The sequence below is a fragment of the Etheostoma spectabile genome, chromosome 22 (assembly GCF_008692095.1).
Source record: "Etheostoma spectabile isolate EspeVRDwgs_2016 chromosome 22, UIUC_Espe_1.0, whole genome shotgun sequence".
NCBI classification, from domain to species: Eukaryota; Metazoa; Chordata; class Actinopteri; order Perciformes; family Percidae; genus Etheostoma; species Etheostoma spectabile.
The window spans coordinates 4038094-4057503 of NC_045754.1; the positions used below are offsets into that span (position 1 = coordinate 4038094).

Genomic DNA, 19410 nt, shown 5'->3' on the forward strand with positions numbered 1-19410 from the left:
AGTATGAGGGCCCTGACAGTACCTAGGTAAGGACTACTAGCCAGTCAGAAGCAGAGTATGAGGGCCCTGACAGTAACTAGGTAAGGACTACTAGCCAGTCAGAAGCAGAGTATGAGGGTCCTGACAGTACCTAGATAAGGACTACTAGCCAGTCAGAAGCAGAGTAGGACGCTAGCAGCTAGGCGAGCAGTAAAACTTGTGTTACAAAGTAATGCAAAATGACGCGCCTTTGTCAAGAAAGTAAAGACTGGACATAAAAAAAAAAACAGTATGGAGCAGTTCGTGAACAGTGTTTAGTGTGGGAGATGGTACCTCCCTTTGGGGGGGACTTGGGCTTTTTCATTTTGTAAACCTACTATATGCACAAAAACATTAACAAAATTAGGGTAAGGGAAAAAGCCAAAAAAGCATAATTTGAGCACTTAAACGCCTAAATTTCTGTGTTTACTGTATATCAGTGGAGTGACACATTTACATATTCATTCTCCTATCTGTGTGAATGATGTGCTTCAGTAGACTTTCATCTCTAGATTACATGCAGGAGAGGAGGTCACCTGGAAGCTGCTGGGGAACACAGTTTTTGTGCAAAATGTACAAAAACACAGAACCAAGAACTCTCTAATCTCAAACGGCGACATGTTGCTTTAAGGTAGTTGCTTTAAGGAGCATTTCAAAACTGATGTGGAGAATTATTCACCCTCAACTTCCCTTCCTTGCCACGCATCCAGGGTGGAGTTGGGCAGTGATGAATAGACTGCAGTGGCACACCTATTATCAAGTGAAACCAGGGCAGGAATTTCCTACACCTTGGGTAAGTGGGCTTGTCCCTACAACGGTCAAATTCCAGGCCTGCTTCTCAAACTTGTTGAGTCTTTACACGCTTCCCTGTCATAGTGAGAAGCAATAAACCAGTCTGATTAAAAACAGATAAGTCACATGAGGAATTGCGTATGTGTGTGTGTGTGTATATACTGAATCATTTCCTTATCAGATGGAAGTGTACATTTCTGATTGTTGAGCAGATCTTGGGTAACTTCACTGCTTAGGTCAATATAGTATAGTGGGTGGAGCCTAAAGGGGCATCGATGAATTAGCAAAAAACTCAAATGAATATGAACTAGAGACCAACTTGGGATGGGATCCCACCAGCTGCGACACCAAATTGGGCCAGCGGCGTACCCCAAAGACAGATAGAGAGGGGCCGCCTCTGTGGTAGTTACTGCTACAGTATGTGTCTCCAAAACCACATTTTGCAATGACACACACACACACACACACACAAAGTGAAAACAATACTAGCACCGCTGTCGTGGCCGGTAATAATGTTGGAGCTTCGGCAAGCTCGTTCAAGTATAAGCTTGACAATATTCTAGTTTATCCTTATTGTCAACAATTGCACCATTGTCCAAGCAAAATTTATCCTTGGGGAGAATAGAAGATAAGATAAGAAAGTATATCTTATCTTATCAAGGGGTAAAACATCTAATCTGATCTAAATGGGTCCAGATCTCAGTGTTGAATCAACTCAACCTCTGAGCTTGTTCCTGGGGGAAAAGGAATCTGATTCCGACTTTGTAACTTGCTCACTTCAGCGGCCCGTCCTGTTTCTCTGACAGGTTCTTTCGGGGTGATGGTCGGGAGACTGTAATCAGATTGTTGGTTTTGTTTTGTTTGTGTGTGTTTGCACAAGTGCATGATGGTTACTGGAATGACAACAGATGAATGGAGAGATTAACTGTTGCTTTATCACCTGAGTGTTTCTATCAGTATTTGTCCCGCCTCCGTCCTCCGAATGTTTATTTTATGGCTGGCACTGCCGGCTGACGCTCCCAGCTGTTTTTAATAATTACTCAGATCTCTGACTCACAGCTGCACGATGCACCAAAGCAACCGACCGGTAAACCTGCAAGACAGCCCAGGTACGGCCGCCTCCTGTCTCACAGTATCGTGACATGTCGTGTCCTTGTGGAAACGTTTGTGTGCTTTGAACAATCTGCTGAGCAAACACAAATCTCTCCAAGATAGCCAACAAAGTGTGAAACATTAACTTCACACACTCCGTAATTTAATAGAATAAACACTCAATTCAACTCAGTTACGTACTTTAACTGATAAAAAGGCAGATGAGTGAAAAACTAGTGATAAGCACAATCTTTATATTCTTTCCAGCCCATGAAAAAACTCTCACAGCACTGGTTTTAGCGCTAACAGTATCAAAAGACATTCTGCTGCCATAAATGTCAACTCTTTGTGCTGTAAACTGTATTAAGAGCTGTATGTGTTTCTGCAGCTCTTTGGTGACAAACACAGTTCATTGAAAGGTCATATTTTACACACACGCACAGTTTTCCAACATATGACAATTTCTGTAACTTTCCGACATTCGGATCACGCAGTGATTGGCCAGCTGTGACTTAAACTTCTTCCCTATCTGGCTCTCTTTTTCTTTTTCTCTTTCTTTAAAGGCATGACGTGAGGTATTAGTATGATAATGTAAATACAGGCTTTAGATGGGATTGTAAAACCGTTCCAGATCTTAGGACTCAAGACAAAAACTCTGGAAAATTGTCCCGAAACGAGCCAGGGATGAAAGAAAGATGTTGAACAGGGTTTCCCCCAGAAAGGTTGTTTAGTCTGGAGACAAGTGTCGTCTATTCTAAACTAACTCAGGAGAGTCCTGAACCATCCCTTAGTTACGCTGCTATAGGCCTAGACTGCTGGGGGACTTCCCATGATGCACTCAGCACCTCTCTCTTCCTCATTCTCTCCATCTGTATGCAACCTTATCCCATTAATGCATGTTACTAACTCGACTTCTTCCCTTCCCCGGAGTCCTGTGCTCTCTCACCCCTCTCCTCTCTTCTCCAATCCCTTCCTGCAGGTGGTTCTGGGTCTGGAACTGTGGAGTCTGAGCTGTGGAGTCTGGATCTGTGGTTGGAGTCACCTGCTGCCTCCATGTTTCTGCTCGACACCCTCTGCTACAATTCTCCATGTCTCTGTCTGTCTATCTCTCTCTCTCTCTTTCTCTCACCCCCAACCGGTGGAGGCAGATGCCCCCCCCCCACCCTGAGCCATGGTTCTGCTCGAAGTTTCTGCCTCTTAAAGGAAGTTTTTCCTTGCCTCTGTGGCCTAGTGCTTGCTCTTAGTGGAAGTGTTGTGTTTCTGTAAATAACATCCCAGAGTACGGTTTAGACCTGCTCTTTTATGAGAAGCGCAATGAGACAACTGTGATTTAGCGCTAAATAAATTATTTTAATTAGATTGCAGAAGGAAAAATCCCTTGATCTTGCAACTTTAAAATGCTTGTATTTCTTCTGTGTATCAGGTTCTGTAAAGAAGCCCTTTCACTCCCTGTGACCGTTGTCATGCTCACAGATCAGCTGCTGGACAAAGAGGCGCTTGTGTTTTACCTGGGGTTTTGTCCTGCGTTGCAAAGCCGATCCAGAGCAGGAAACAGGCCCAGGTGTGTATCGCTGACATGACTTCCTTTCAGCTACATGCACACGGCTCACAGAAACACATGCAGGCATTCATCATGCTTCTTCCACTGTGGAGATTTCCTCTTTGCCTCGCAGCAGGTTTTTCCTCGGATCCCTCCGGGTGGTTTGGCATCACACACAGACACAAGGAAAAAGGAAGAGCAAAGCAAATTAGAAGCACATTCTTGTTGAAATGGACACAGAATGGTATGCAGTATAAAACGTGACAGAACATGTGGGGCTTTCTGAGGAGAGTGTAGGTTTGATCCTCTGATGAGCGGTTTTGGCTTTTCATCACCAAAAAACAGTGAGATTTGCAGCTGAAGCCCTGACTCTTTCATCCACCACAAACTCTGGAAACCTTTAAGACTTCCTGTTCTTCTCCATCATTCCTCTTTTGTTATATCTTATCCTCCGTAGTTAGTCCTTCTTTTTATCTCTCGAGTGGTTTGATAAGCAAGAAGAGAGAGGATGCATCTGTTGTTGACGCACAATAGATCCCTCTCACCTTATCCCCTCCCAATCTTAACTCTGCAATACAAACACAGGTGAACTACATCAAAGACGGTGAGAAGTGCAAAGTGAAGTATGTCCAGCGGCTGATGAATCGGCCAGTCTTAAAGGTGAAGGAAGCGTGCTACGGTTTTAAACACACAGAGTGATTCATTATGTGTTAAGTGACGTTTGTTGGCAGGAGGCGAGAGTTGTGTGTGTGCAGCCGCTGGCATTGTCAGTGTTTACGTGGGATCCTTCCTGCATTAGAGCTGAACACAATTCCCTCTTAAAGTGTTATACAGTACAGAAAAGCACATTTTTGCATATTTACTGCTCCGCTGGCTGAAGAAGGCGGCCAGCAAGCAGTTTGTCTATCTCTCAGAGCTGACAGGTGACTTTTGTCTCTCTTTGAGAAAAAGACAAAACTTTTAAAAATCCACTGCACAAAGTTTCAGGTAAATTTCTGGTAGATGCTGAAGAAATCAATCAATTATATCAATTATATTATTCCAAATGAGTAATCTTTTAACAGAACATCAGCCCAAAACGAATAGACCTTTCAGTGTCAAATAAGTTTAGCTGACAGTTTTACTTCCAGAGCACTCATGTGCTTCAAATTAAAATAGAGCAACAAGTAACGTGCAGAAGAAAGTAATAAAAACTATAACAAATGTCACAACAAGTCAATGGAACGGTTGTGCAGGAACACACTGTGCTACCTCTAAAATATACAGCAACTCGGTTTAATACATTATTCTGTAATAACAAATGTGTTGTTGAGCCACTGACAACTCTTTGGCCTCATTAGTCCCAGATTATGTCAAACTCAGTGTGCTTTACATTAAAATGGATACAGCATATTTAATGAAATACGACAAGTCAACAACACGTTGTGCAAAATAGATCAAACTTGTGCAAGAACACACCACACTCACTGCCCTGCCTCTACAACGCTTTGACACACATATGAGACATAATTACTGGAAGACAATTTCACCTCAGCTGCACGCACTCTTATCTGTAACTGTGCCTCACATTGAAATATGTACAGCTAGAGGCAACATGCATAATGTATGAATTAAAATACAAGAGCAAGAGTAGTACAACAAGTCAATAAAACATTGCTCAAGGAGAACACACTACATTTACTGTGCTACTTACTTACTTCTTAATATAAAGTAACACCTTTTCTTGTTTAATAACACAATCATGAGTTATTATGACACAAAGAATAACTAATGTTCCAGTGCATCTTGAGCTAAAATTGCTTTACGCTCAAATGAAATGAATGCAAGCATCATTTAATTATTCATTATGTATTAAATATAATATTAGAAAACACAACAAGAAGTCAATAACATATGTGGAACACACTTAACTCACTTCTGCTGTCTATGAAACATACAGCAACTCCTTTGTAAACAGCCTGTTAGTTAATAATACGTTTGTTAGAGTTACTAAGACACTAACAATAACTATTTGACCTCAGCTGCACATACATCTTATCAATAACTATTTGACCTCAGCTTCACTCATATCTTATCTATAACTCAATGTGCCTCACAGTAAAATATGTACAGCGAGGAGCAGCATGCAGAACATATCAATTAAAATACAAGAACACACCACATTCACTCTAAAACATACCACTACTTATTTTGTTGATGGAAACCCATTTATTAGTTATTAAGACACTAACAATAACTTTTTGAGCTCAGCTGCACCCACATCTCATCTGTAACTCAGTGTGCACAGCTAGACGCAACATGCAGAATAATAAATCAAATTACAAGACAAAAACAAAATTAACAAAACATTGGGCAAGAACACACTACACTACACTCAATATAAAGTAGCACCTTATCCTGTTAATAACACATTTATGAGTGAGACATAAGCTATAACTAATGTTCCAGCGTATCTTAAACTTAGTTGCTTTACGTTTAAATGAAATGAATGCAAGCAACAACCGACCCAGAAGATTATATATTGATTTAAAATACGAGAAAATGTGTGTGTTCGGGAACACACTTCACTCCCTCTGTAGTAATGCCACGTTTTTAAGAGTTATTAACTAACAATAGCTTTGACCAGATGCTCTTTCAGCTCATGTTACACTCAAGGTGCTTGGAAATAGCCACGGGGGGGCAATGTAGTGCAGTGGTCTGTCAGGCCGAGGCTCTAATTTAAGTTCCTGTATTGATTAAACAGGTGTGTTAATTGAATAAGAGGAGCAAAGCGTTTTTAACTGTGCTCGGATTATGTTGTAGTTTTTTGGGACATTATTTGACATAGTTGGACGCTGTAAGGCTACTTATATAAACGCCTTAAATGCCAACAACTGGTGCCTAAAACATACACTCAGACTTTTTAATATCTTTTTTATTAGCTTCTAAGACACTAAAAATAACTCTGAAACAAACAGTTAAACCTTTAATACATTGGCCTGTATTAATAACACATGTATTAGTTATTAAAATACTATTGCATTATTCTGCATTAGCTAGTTTTTAGTTATGTGTACTTATCTCACACGGGATTATAAATCACAGTAACTTATTAAACAATAACAGATTAACAAACCGACATCATCTGACCAAAAACATCAGCTTTACCATTGTAGTTCATATCTATATACTTTCAAAATACATTCAAAAACTTTTGAATAAATTGCACACTTGGTAGAGTAAATGAGGCAATCACTGCAACAGGCTTCAAGGTTTATCCTGATAAAAAGGTCTTTTCTTCTCTAAATAAATGTCACTAAACAATGTTTTGTGTAGTTTCTGGTGCAAAGGGACAACAGGAAAACAAATGTAGCTCATTTCTATATCATATAGTAACCGTTGCATTAGTCATTAGGACCTCCGTGTTTACTTTTTACCTCGGGTGCAGAGTTTATCGCAATAGTGACTCCCCTTGTGAAGCAGCTTTCATCTTGATTGAAGTGTGTATCTGAGCAGCTGATTACTTTTTATGAATGAAATGTATATTTTTATAAGTTTCAGTGCAGCTTTAGAGCTTCATCCCAGCACAAAAACTGCTCCTACAGATGTTATGAATCCCTTCTGTTAGCTACTAAATAAGACACATAAATAGACTCCTGCTAGACCTTAACAAGCTCATACAAGTGTCCTTATTTACATTATCTTTAGTAGTATAGTAGTAGTAGTAGTAGTAGTTTTAGCATCCTGTAAAAAAATCACAGTATGTGTGGAATAAATTATAGAAAAAGCCATAATTGCTACTTACAGAATCTCCTGGACATCCACAGTAAAACTTGTCTTGATAACTCTTTTAATCGACCTGATGTGTCACACACAGCCGCTACAGGACTGAAATCAGTGCCATCTGGTAGTGACGTGCCGGGAAATGCATGTGAAATCTGATGAAACACTCACAGTGAATCAGCTGGAGCGACCAAGTTCAGATGAAATCCAGGAGAAAATGAGGAAGAAAATTGGCCGAGCGTGTCCCCTCTGAGGCTGAGAGAGAGTCTCAGCTTGACTGGATCAACAGGTTATTTAGAGAATAGGCTGCACACACACACCACACACACACACACACACACACACACACACACACACACACACACACACAGACATTTCTCCACACACAATTCACTGCAGGGAGGGTAAGGTTGCTCCACACACACACTGAATGGGTGGAGTTTGTTTGTGATTGGCAAACTTACAAACACCGACCCTCTACAGGAGTCAGTGTTTCCATCAAATGTCAGCGGGGTTTGCTTTCAGCAGAGCTGTTTTAGTGCCTGATGTGCACCGTGTGCAATGTGTTGTGCGTTAAACAGTCGACACTTCATCACCCTGTGTGTCCGAACACATGAAAAAGGCTCCATTTCCTCTCTTTACTCAAATCACATGTAGGATATAAATTAAAGAGCCGCATCAAGAGAGGCAGTGCACTTTTTTTTTTTTTTTAGCCTTTAGCATCGGGAGATTGGACGTGTCTCCTTTTTAGTCATCTTTAATTTATTATTTATTCATCTTTTTGGTCTGGTTCAGATGGAAAGGAAAAGTAAAACTATCCCAGATGTCGATGAGTAACTGTGATTTAACCAGGGAACTCCGGCCGAGTGCATTGTTCTCTTTTACAGGGAAGCCACAGTTACTCACACACCTGGAAGCTGGATACCAGGGAAACCAGTCTGATCTCAGTCTTCCTGGGCTCACATTAAAACTGCATCAGGTTCATTAAATAAACTTACAGTACAGTGGGGGGGGGGGGGACTTTAACCTTTAATCTTTTATGGCATGATTAGGACAGTCTCTGATAAGACTTTAATAGTGGAGCTGCACTCTTAACAATCAAATGAACAAACATGATTGTTTCCACTGTTTGCACAGTGTTAAACTGATAAAGATTAGTTTTTTTAAAGAGTCAAACAAAGTTGGATGAAACAGTTTGTTGTAATTTCACAAATGTGAATTGGTTAAGAAATGATGTGGTGTGTCCTGCTGAGACTGTCCTCCCCTTAAAAAATGGGCAATAAGGGGTTTGTTCAAGCAGCAATCAGGACTTATGTTTACGTTTGTAATGGTGGCGCCCTCTAGTGGCGGCAGTAGCTGTGACAGGAGCTAAGCAGAAAGTAAAGGAGTAGAAAAGTAAAGTATAAGTCAGGTTAGGGTGGTAGTTTTGGTCAAACACGGGATTTGTGTCCAGTTCAAAAGTAAAGGTAAACGGCAAGTTTGAACAAACGAAAGGAAATCACGTTGAGCATGAAAGGAAAGAGAAGTTACGTCAGATTTATTCTGCGTTCCAGGCAACACGTAACTCGGGATTTCACAACCTTCTACCCGGGAAAGTACCCTGGAACGACAGTCAGACCCTACCAGATTCTTGCACTCCCAGTTACAGTTTTGACGTCACACACACACACACAGACACACCACACACACACATAAACAACAATGTCGCCCCTGTTGATGCTGTACAGACGTGGTGTTTAATAGAAATACATTTCCATAAATAGGCAACATAAAGTAATTCCGCACATTTGAATCAAAACAATACACACACAAAATATGTCGCAGACTAGAAATCGCTAGTATTAGCTGCCGCTAGCTAACGTTAACGCTAGCTAACACTAGCTAGAGGGGTTTGTCTTCCTGGAACGCTACCAAGTCGTGAGTCGTGACTCACAGTCGTAACCTACGGGCTAAGAATTGTGTCTTGAAAGCAGCATTAACCTAAACCACCATCTTTTTATAAACTTAACTAAGACAGACAGAACGGTTTTACCGTGGCTCGTGTGTAGGCGGATTTAGGGGCGCTAAGTCATAAAACGCTATTACAGGGTAGGAATAAACAACCTATATGGTTGTGTGTTTTATAGCGGGAGTGTTCAACATTTTCAACTCCTTAACTGAAAGAGCGAGGGAGCAGGGCCCCCGTATTACAAAATAAAAGTTGCATTATTAATTTTTGACTAGGTCTAGCAACCTGTAGGCCAACGTATGTAGGACGCGGGCTAAATGAATTAATCTAATTAGCTCATATGCGCTACTTTAGATGCGTAGAAGCTAGCAGGTGAAGTGTGAATGGTAAAGGAGAGCTCCGTATTTTTGGAGAGGATTGTAGTATGAAATGTCATGTGTGACGTGTTATGTTGTTATCACACGTGTACAAATTTGTTTAGATGTTTATACATTTTTTATAAAGGTATTTTTACTTGTACTTGCGTAATATTGCAGTAATATAAGTATTGGTACTTTAACTTGAGTAAAATGTGTTGGTACTTTTTCCTTTGGTCACTAATGTGTGTTATTACAGGTGTAAACTTGAGAAGGCATTCAGACCCTGTTCTTCTCTAGTGTTGAGTTACACTGTCAAAAGAAGTGGAAAATGTTTTGTTTTCTGTGTTTTTGTGTGTGATTTTAAAACAACAAGCTCTGGGTTTTTTTATGATTATGAAATTGTAAAAATGTCTAAAACCCCATTTAATTATTAATTATCAAGTTAATATCACTGGGACTCAACAACTCTGATGGTGCAACACAGTTTGACTGTAAAAATTATTATTCTTCACACTCCTTTATGGCAAAAAATCTCCAAAATTGCTTTTGTGTATTTTGAATTTAGGTGTGTGTGTGTGTGTGTGTGTGTGTGTGTGTGTGTGTGTGTGTGTGTGTGTGTAGTCTTCCAGAGGTGTAATCTGAAGACGCTATTAGATCCAACTCGCTCCACTCGGATTAAAACTCAGCCGATCTTGACGACCTTTTGTTGTTTGAGCTGCTTTCAAACCCCATGATTCATTTTCACGCACAAACTACTCTACACACACACACACACACACACACACACAACACAAACAAACACATACACACAATGTGGAGGTGAGCGCTCACCACATATTATAATCCATATAATCACACCAGGTGCCGGATTTTTTTTTTTTATTGTCCCGCTGACAAATCCTGATTACTAATGGTGTGTGTGTGTGTGTGTGTGTGTGGTGTGTGTGTGTGTGAGCGAGAGAGAGAGAGAGACTGTATGTTAGTGAAAGATTGCTGTGGCCGTAGATAAGAGGATTAGAGTGGAATTAGTGTCATTCCTCCCATCGCCACGAGGAATAGATTTATATCGATTTTAATCAGAGACAGAAAGATCCGACACAAACCTGCAGACCGGACAGACCGAGGCGGACTGCGAGGGCGAGAGGAGGCGCGATAGACCCCCGCAGAAGATTCCTCAACATCATCGCAGCCGGGATGTTAAGCTGCAGACGGAGGAGCGGCACAAACACCTGCTTCAGAGACACATGCATGTAGGAACATATGCACATTTACATGCATTTGAGAGAAAAGCCCAAGAGGTCCCTCATGTGTTTTTCTTGGTTCTGGATCTCTCTGGTTGAGGACTCTTCCAGCTGCTGTGGGATGTGAGACCCAGACCAGCGGCACTAGTCTGCGGTGGCGGTGTGGACGCTGGAGCTGGCCGGCGATGCTGGCGTCGTGTCGGCTGTGGCGGGGGAACCTGTGAAACATGAAGGCGGAGGTGCTGACCTGCCTGGCCCTGGCCGCCGCCAGCCTCGTCGCCGCGGTGACCGGTGGTCGCAGCTCCGGACGCCGGCGGCACAAGGAGGTCTTTCTCGGGGAGAAGAGCAAGTTCCAGTTTGGAGGGTGAGGCTCACAGATGGACCCAGATCTCACACACATATACACACACACACACACACCCACACACACACACTTGTCACCGCTTGGTGTGAGGCAGTACAGGATGCAGATGATTAGGAGCGTCTTTAGGTGTTTTCTTCGACTGTTTAACCTTCATTTTGTGGTCACTGGGGGTCAGAGCAGGAAGCTACAAACACAACACTGACATGATGTCACCTGATGACGTTAATAGGAGCAAACATCTGCACATCCACGTACACATCCTACAGCTACGGAGCAACACTTGCATTCATTTGGAGCAGGGCATGTAGACAGAGTGGAGGAGGGAGGATTCCCGCTCCCGTTCCTTTCGCCCCCCCTCCCCCCCTCTTAAAACCTCTCCTGGCACCTACAGTTGGTGCTTGGATCACGAATATGACGCAATGTACACTACTGGTCAAAGGTTTGGGGTCACTTTCAAATTTCCATACGTCTCCATTATAGAAAGAACAAGCTGATCTGAGTGGGTGGATGAGCGTTAATCCAACATCTACATTGCTTATTATCATTGTACTAATTGTAAATTGTAATTTCCCCATAGAGTATAAATTACTAGTAATATCCAATGTTCCAAAGGCAATTTCTGTTCACCAATCTGATATCATTTTTAAAAAACTGAGAAAACATCGGCGTTGCAATTATGTAAACACATCATGTAAATTGAAAAACTGCCCTGGTTAAAAAAAAACAATGCACCTGATCTCAGCTGCTATTCTGTCTATAATGGAGTGCAATGGAAATGTGTTTTTGACTCCAAACCTTTGACAGTAGTGTACATCCATAGAGAGATTAACATAAATATCATAAGAGAATAACATACACAGTATATTAGATTAATAATTATACAAGATTAACAAACTGTGTGTGTGTGTGTGTGGTGTGTGTGTGTGTGTGTGTGTGTGTGTGTGTGTGTGTGTATATAAATGAACATTTGCTTATTAGCACTAGAAACAAACTACAGCTGAGGCTGATGGGAATGAAATTAGTATTTAATTAGAATGCACTCTTTGTTAAAGGTCCCGTGGCATCAAAATTTCATATATGAGGTTTTTTCAACATAATATGAGTTCCCCCAGCCTGCCTATGGCCCCCCCAGGGGCTAGAAATGTGTAAACCGAGCCCTGGGTATCCTGCTCTGCCTTTTGAGAAAATGAAAGCTCAGATGGGCTGATCTGGAATCTGGTTCCTTATGATGTCATTAGGGGCAAGGTTACCTCCCCTTTCTCTGCTTTCCCCCCATGAAAGAGAGACATCATGGCTTTTAAACGAGCAAAGTGGCAGTTGGTCAAGGCCACACCTCATTGGGAGACTGGCTCTAGTGGCTGTAATTCTGCACCAAGGCTGAATTTTGGGAAAGAGACTTCAGATACAGTATTAGGGGACCACTAAGGTCCATTTAAAAAAAGACTTCAGATACAGTATTAGGGGACCACTAAGGTCCATATAAAAGAGACTTCAGATACAGTATTAGGGGACCACTAAGGTCCATATAAAAGAGACTTCAGACACAGTATTAGGGACCACTAAGGTCTATATAAAAGAGACTTCAGATACAGTATTAGGACCACTAAGGTCTATATGAAAAAGACTTCAGATACAGTATTAGGGACCACTAGGTCTAGATAAAAGAGACTTCAGATACCGTATTAGGACCACTAAGGTCTATATAAAGAGACTTCAGATACAGTATTAGGGACCACTAAGGTCTATATAAAGAGATTTCAGATACAGTATTTGGGGACCACTAAGTCTATAAAAGAGACTTCAGATACAGTATAGGGGACCACTAAGGTCTATATAAAAGAGACTTCAGATCCAGTATTAGGGGACCACGAAGGTCATATAAAGAGATTCAGATCCAGTATTAGGGGACCACTAAGGTCTATTAAAGAGATTCAGATCCAGTTTAGGGGACCATAAGGTCATATAAAAGACTTCAGTACAGTATAGGGGACCACTAAGGTCATATAAAAGAGGAACTTCAGATACAGTATTGGGGACCACTAAGGTCTATATAAAAGAGACTTCAGATACAGTATTAGGGGACCACTAAGGTCTATATAAAAGAGACTGCAGATACAGTATTAGGGGACCACTAAGGTCTATATAAAAGAGACTTCAGATACAGTATTAGGGGACCAACTAAGGTCTATATGCTGCCTTTCTTTAAATTATGCTCATTTCTTTTTATGCTGCACTGTAACTTTTATTCTGTGTTTTATGTGTCCTAATGTTTCTATTTGTTTTTAACTGTCTATTCATGTGTCTTTTTGATTTTTAATGCTTATGACTTTTAACTGTTTGTACTTCTGTTTTATCTGTTTTAATGATTTTGTGTAAAGCACTTGATTACCCTGTTGCTGAAATGGCTATACAAATAAAGCTGCCTTGCCTTGCCTTGCCTATATAAAAGAGACTTCAGATACAGTATTATGGGACCTCTAAGGTCTACATAAAAGCATCCAAAGACCACCATGTCATGGGACCTTTAAAAATAAGCTGGACTTATGATGGAAAAGGATCACATTCGATGCATCTGAGCGGAGATTTCGTACTTTTGTTTCCTGTGGTTTCCCAGGAAGCTGTGACTTCATTTCTGATGAACACATCACACAGAAGTTCACAAAGTTCAAAAAACTTTCACTTCCCTGTTACACACAAAACCACAAACTACCTAGAACACGTCTTCACTAAATGTAATGCTAGGTGCTCATTTTTAGTCAACTGTGCCGTTTTAGTTGCTCACAGCAGCAGACTGACTTCAGCAAGTCTGGAATATTCCAGCTTTTGTCAGATAAAGCACTCCTTAAACATGTTTTGTTGGTCTGGACCGCTTTCCTGGAGCTCCTAACAAGTTGTATCAGTGAGTAAAATCACTGAATGGATTTCCATCAAAACCCTTTAAAATGTGTAAACCCCCATACTGATAGCGTAAGCCTCCTCGTCACAATTCTTTTAATTTTGAACACAAATATGGAAAATAAGTTACAAACCGAAGGATTTAAACCACTCGTGAAAACATCACTGAAGCTTTAAATTGTTAAAATTATAATTATTCAGGTGTTGCTTTAGCATCACGTAGTTTATTTCAAAGCAGTAACTGCAATACAACATATAAAAGATATTAGGAGGGTAAAATAAATTAAAAAAAATATATTTCATTCATGGTAAATATTCAAATGAGTCTGCGAAAAAGTTTATTTGAAACCTGTCATTTCGGCAGAAAAAGACTAAAATCAAGACGCACGGTTGTCAACTTTTTGATGTGATTTATTTTTTAACAAAACCAAATAGAGTTTTAACGGCACTCTGAGAGCGAAGACGTCCACGAAGTCGGGAACTCCTTTTTCCCGATTATTCCGACACCACATGAATGCAGCACAAACACCCGATCTCGCAAAAAAACAAAACGACAAACAAAAATGTTAACGAAAGTGAAGAAGAATTTCTTGGCCCTGTGATTTAGATCTGTTTTGATATGATTTATTTAATGGTTTAAAAAAAAAAAAAAAACACTTTAAACTGCATAGCAGTGATTAGATAAGCCAACATTAAAAATCACAAAGGATAAAATAAAAACACAATAAAATGCAAAGGCTCATTTCCACTGGGATCCAAAATGTAATGGGTTTCTCCTCGGCCCATGATGCATCCACAAAGGTTCATAAAAATATCAGGCCAGTAGTTTTTCTATAATCCTGCTGACAAACGGACGAACCCAGCCGGAAACATGACACAAAATGAACAGTAAAAATACATTTTTACTAAGGGTTGTACTGTATTTTATTACATATTGCACATCCGTGCAATAAAAGCCTGTTTACTGAGATGTTAAATGAACACCGGCTTATTTCCAGAAAAATAGTTTAAGCCACATTTTGCTCTTTGTCTGTCACAACAGCTGGCGGACGGTGGATGTGTGTGACGCATGACAATGAGAAAAAAACACAACACAACCAAGGTGAAATGGAAAATGTCACCGCCCTAACCCGCAGCTGTTTGACTGACAGGTGATCTGTAATGCAGGAACAACATTACAGCAAATGAGTCAGGAAAAGTAACTAAGTAGCTAGTCTAGAAGACTGTATTTACTGTATTACATGGGTATTAGGACTTTTACTGTGAAGTAAAAAGGACACTTCGATACAGTATTAGGGGACCACTAAGGTCTATATAAAGAGACTTCAGATACAGTATTAGGGGACACTAAGGTCTATATAAAAGAGACTTCAGATACAGTATTAGGGGATCACTAAGGTCTATATAAAAGAGACTTCAGATACAGTATTAGGGACCACTAAGGTCTATATAAAAGAGACTTCAGATACAGTATTAGGGGACCACAAGGTCTATATAAAAGAGACTTCAGATACAGTATTAGGGGACCACTAAGGTCTATATAAAAGAGACTTCAGATACAGTATTAGGGGACCACTAAGGTCTATATAAAAGAGACTTCAGATACAGTATTAGGGGACCACTAAGGTCTATATAAAAGAGACTTCAGATACAGTATTAGGGGACCACTAAGGTCTATATAAAAGAGACTTCAGATACAGTATTAGGGGACCACTAAGGTCTATATAAAAGAGACTTCAGATACAGTATTAGGGGACCATTAAGGTCTATATAAAAGAGACTTCAGATACAGTATTAGGGGACCATTAAGGTCTATATAAAAGAGACTTCAGATACAGTATTAGGGGACCACTAAGGTCTAGATAAAACTCCCTCATACACTGGAAACGTGTCAAAGGGAGGGTTGAGTTTAGTTCCTGGAGTAAGCTTCAGGGTTTGAGATTATCGTCAAAATTTGGTTTGTTTGATGGATGTGGATTGCTTCACGGTTAATTAAAGCGATTATTGAGAAAGGATTTGGCTCAAACACTCAGTCTGACCCAACAATAACAGGAGACCAAGTGTGTGTGTGTGTGTGTGTGTGTGTGGTGTGTGTGTGTGTGTGTGTGTGTGTGTGTGGTGTGTGTGTGTGTGTGTGTGTCGAAGGTGTGTGACTTTCAAGAGGCTTTTCATCCCTCAGCAGAGAAAATTTCAAACCACTCTGATCTCTTTTCCCGCTGTGTGCTCACCTGTGCACTGCATGTGTGTGTTTAGAGGGGCTAAACACTCACACCACACACACACACACACACACACACACACACAACACACACATATACATATACATAGGCTGTAATTACATCTTATACATTCTGAACGTCGCCTGGTTGGGTTTTCCCTGGCTGAATGTCCGACGTGTATAGTATTGTACGGTTTATTTAACTGTGTGTGATTTCTTTACGTTGTCTGAAGACGTCATCAGTCAAAAGACTCACACAATGTCGAAAAATAGTCTAGTTTGCATTTCACAGCTTGTTTTGCTGCTGAAAACACACATGATGTAACGTCACACTTAGTTATTTCAAGCAGCCTCAAAGAAGGTTCAGCTTTAAGGTGTACTCATGGATTTTGAATCAGAAGTTTGACAAAGAAAAATTTATTATTTTTTAACTTTCTTTTGTCTGTTGGGCAATCACAAGTTTAAATCCCTCGCAACAAAAGCTGCCAAACAAACTCCATTTCCAAAAATTACTAATTGTAATAAATCTTTTCACATTTCAATAACATCTTCTGCTAATTTCTCTATATTATGGTCTGGTGCAGGGTATGTACCTTAGGTGGAGATTATTTTTCCCCGAGATACACAATGTAGAAGAAAGTATTCAGATTCTGTACTTAAGTGAAAGTATTTAAACCACAATTAAATATTCTGTCACAGTTAAAGTCCTGATGGTTGAGAAAGAAAGGCCTAGTGGGAAATGTAGTGTAAAAAACGCATTATCTGCATCCCGGATGAGCTTTGAGCAGCTGGTTGCATGAGTCCTGCAGATGCACTAAGGATTGTTTTGAAGCCTAAAAGAGAACATGTCCACACGTGTGTGTGTGTGTGTGTGTGTGTGTGTGTGTGTGTGTGTGTGTGTGTGTGTGTTTGTTCATGGCGCCGTGCCACGCCTTGGTTTGGGTTTTGGCACGATAAGAGCGGTGGTCGGGAGGGAGTGAGGGAGGACAGCGAGAGACAGGAAACCACAAACTGTGTTTTCCTAATTAAAAAACTGCAATTTAACCAACGTGTGTGTGTGTGTGTGTGTGTGTGTGTGGGGTGTGTGTGTGTGTGTGTGTGTGTGTGTGTAGACGTATTGACTACAAGCTGAAAAGACAGGACAGCACCAAAACACTGCTGATAAAAAGTGAACAGCTGCTGAGAATCGAGGAGCACGACTTTGCAATGAGACCAGGCTTTGGAGGTTAGACACACAAACACACATACACACACACACACACACACACACACACTCTCCAGACACACTTTTGTTCATGTTTTTATTTTACATTACTTTAACTATTAGTGTTCCTTTCCTTTTTTAAATTCCCTCTCCCTTCAAACAGGCCAAAATGTCCTCACTATGTAGAAATGTCCTCACTGCAATAGGTTAAAGTTGAAATTGTTCCTCATAAAGACAACACTACAAGCTCACACACCCACACACACACACACACACACACACACACACACACACACACACGGACACACCTCATCTCATCCCTGATAATTTAATCCGCTCACACACACGGCGTCCGTCAGAGAAAATCTCGCCCCACGCTGATGATGCGGTGGTTTGATGATGTGATGATCGGCACTGGGTCACCCAGACAACGGATGTGTCAATCCCAAAATCACCCAACATTGACCCAGATTACTGTGTGTGTGTGTGTGTGTGGTGTGGTTTGTGGTGTGTGTGGTGTGTGTGTTGTGTGTCTGTTAATACATTCAAAATACAGTAGGAAGGAACTCACTCAAATGCGATTGTGTGTGCTTGTGTGAGTTGGGGCTGGGGGGGGGGCGGGGGGTTGAGTGCATTAATCTGGATTATATTTCAGGTCTGGAGCAGATGGAGGGGTGGGAAACAAACTGACATCTGCAGCGAAGATCATCAGTATCAAACACACGACAATAGCATTTGGTATTTCTGCAGAGCTATTATTGCTACTTTTACTTAAATATATAAATATGATGATAACATGCGATTAAATGGACCTTCTTCCACTACTGCCTACGTTAAAACAACAAATAATATGACTAATAGAAGGTTCCTTAGATTCAGATTAGATTACAGTGAAATTCCACTCGATGTCCTTCTTTTCCACCGGATGTCCGTTACCTTCCGCTTTCTTTGTGTTGACGTTTTAACCCTGGCGTTGTTTTCCCCCGTTAAAATAAAAATCAACACTTTTGCTGACAGCTTTTTATCGATGTTTTAACTTTTTCTTACGTTTTTGTCCCTTTTTTTCCCCCCCAAACACTTTTGACGCTTTTTTTCAATGTTTGTCACTTTTTTTTTTTTTTACGTTTCCCAAAAAACTAAACCTTTTTAAACTTTATTTTTTAACGGGTTTGTTTGGAATTTAGGTCAAAAAACCCCCTTTTATAGGAAATTATACAAAGGGGTTTGAGTTCGAAAAGCAAAATTAGGTTTGGTTAAGACAAAAATTAAAAGGGAAATGGGGGTTGTGTAATCCCAGCGGAAAATGTCAAATTTTACTCAATACAATTTTTAAAACACTTCCATTTGTTTCTCAAATGCTATAAAAATTTAAAAAAGGAAACCCCAAAAATTTAAGAAGTAGAATCGTACTTTGGGAAAAAGGGTTGGGGAAAAACAGGGTTTTTTTGGGGGGAAATTAAAAAAAGATGATTGGAAAACGGGGGCAATTTTACCCCCAGGACCAAATGAGGGTTACCTCCGGGGGATTCATTCATCATTATTCATTAATTTTATATTTTTTATAAAAAAAAGCTATAAAAAAACATTACTTCCAATGTAAAAACCCGGGGCCGGGCTCGTTTTAAAAAATGGTTTCCGCAGGTTTCCCGTTTGCAAAAAAAAAACAGGACTCACGTCAGGGCAAAAATTTATATGGAAAATAAAATTTTGGGCAAAAACACCAAAAACATTTACTAAGGCAAAGACATTTATACAGGACATCACGGGCGAACCAAAACGACAACGGGCAAAACAAGCAAAATTAATTAAGCTTTCAAGGGGAATATTAAAAAAGGAGTTTTGTATGCCTTTTTGAAAATTTTATGTATTGTTCATGTAAAGCAAGGACTGGTTCCTGGTCCCAACTCTGCAGGGGTAAAACCGACCCAAAGCTAACTATCTGTCCAACTGAGGCGGTTCCTGGTCCCAGATCGAGGG

General features: G+C 40.4%; 1 protein-coding gene across 1 annotated transcript in view; it reads left to right on the forward strand.

Moving 5' to 3' along the window:
- Window positions 1-10475: 10475 nt before the first annotated feature.
- The window catches only part of LOC116672618 (gamma-aminobutyric acid receptor subunit rho-3), a 30662-nt gene continuing 21727 nt past the window's right edge, over window positions 10476-19410 (forward strand). Inside the window, 2 exon segments of the mRNA XM_032504545.1 lie at window positions 10476-11116; window positions 17342-17454. Of these exon segments, the coding sequence (XP_032360436.1) occupies window positions 10980-11116; window positions 17342-17454 (250 nt within the window). The 5' untranslated portion in view covers window positions 10476-10979.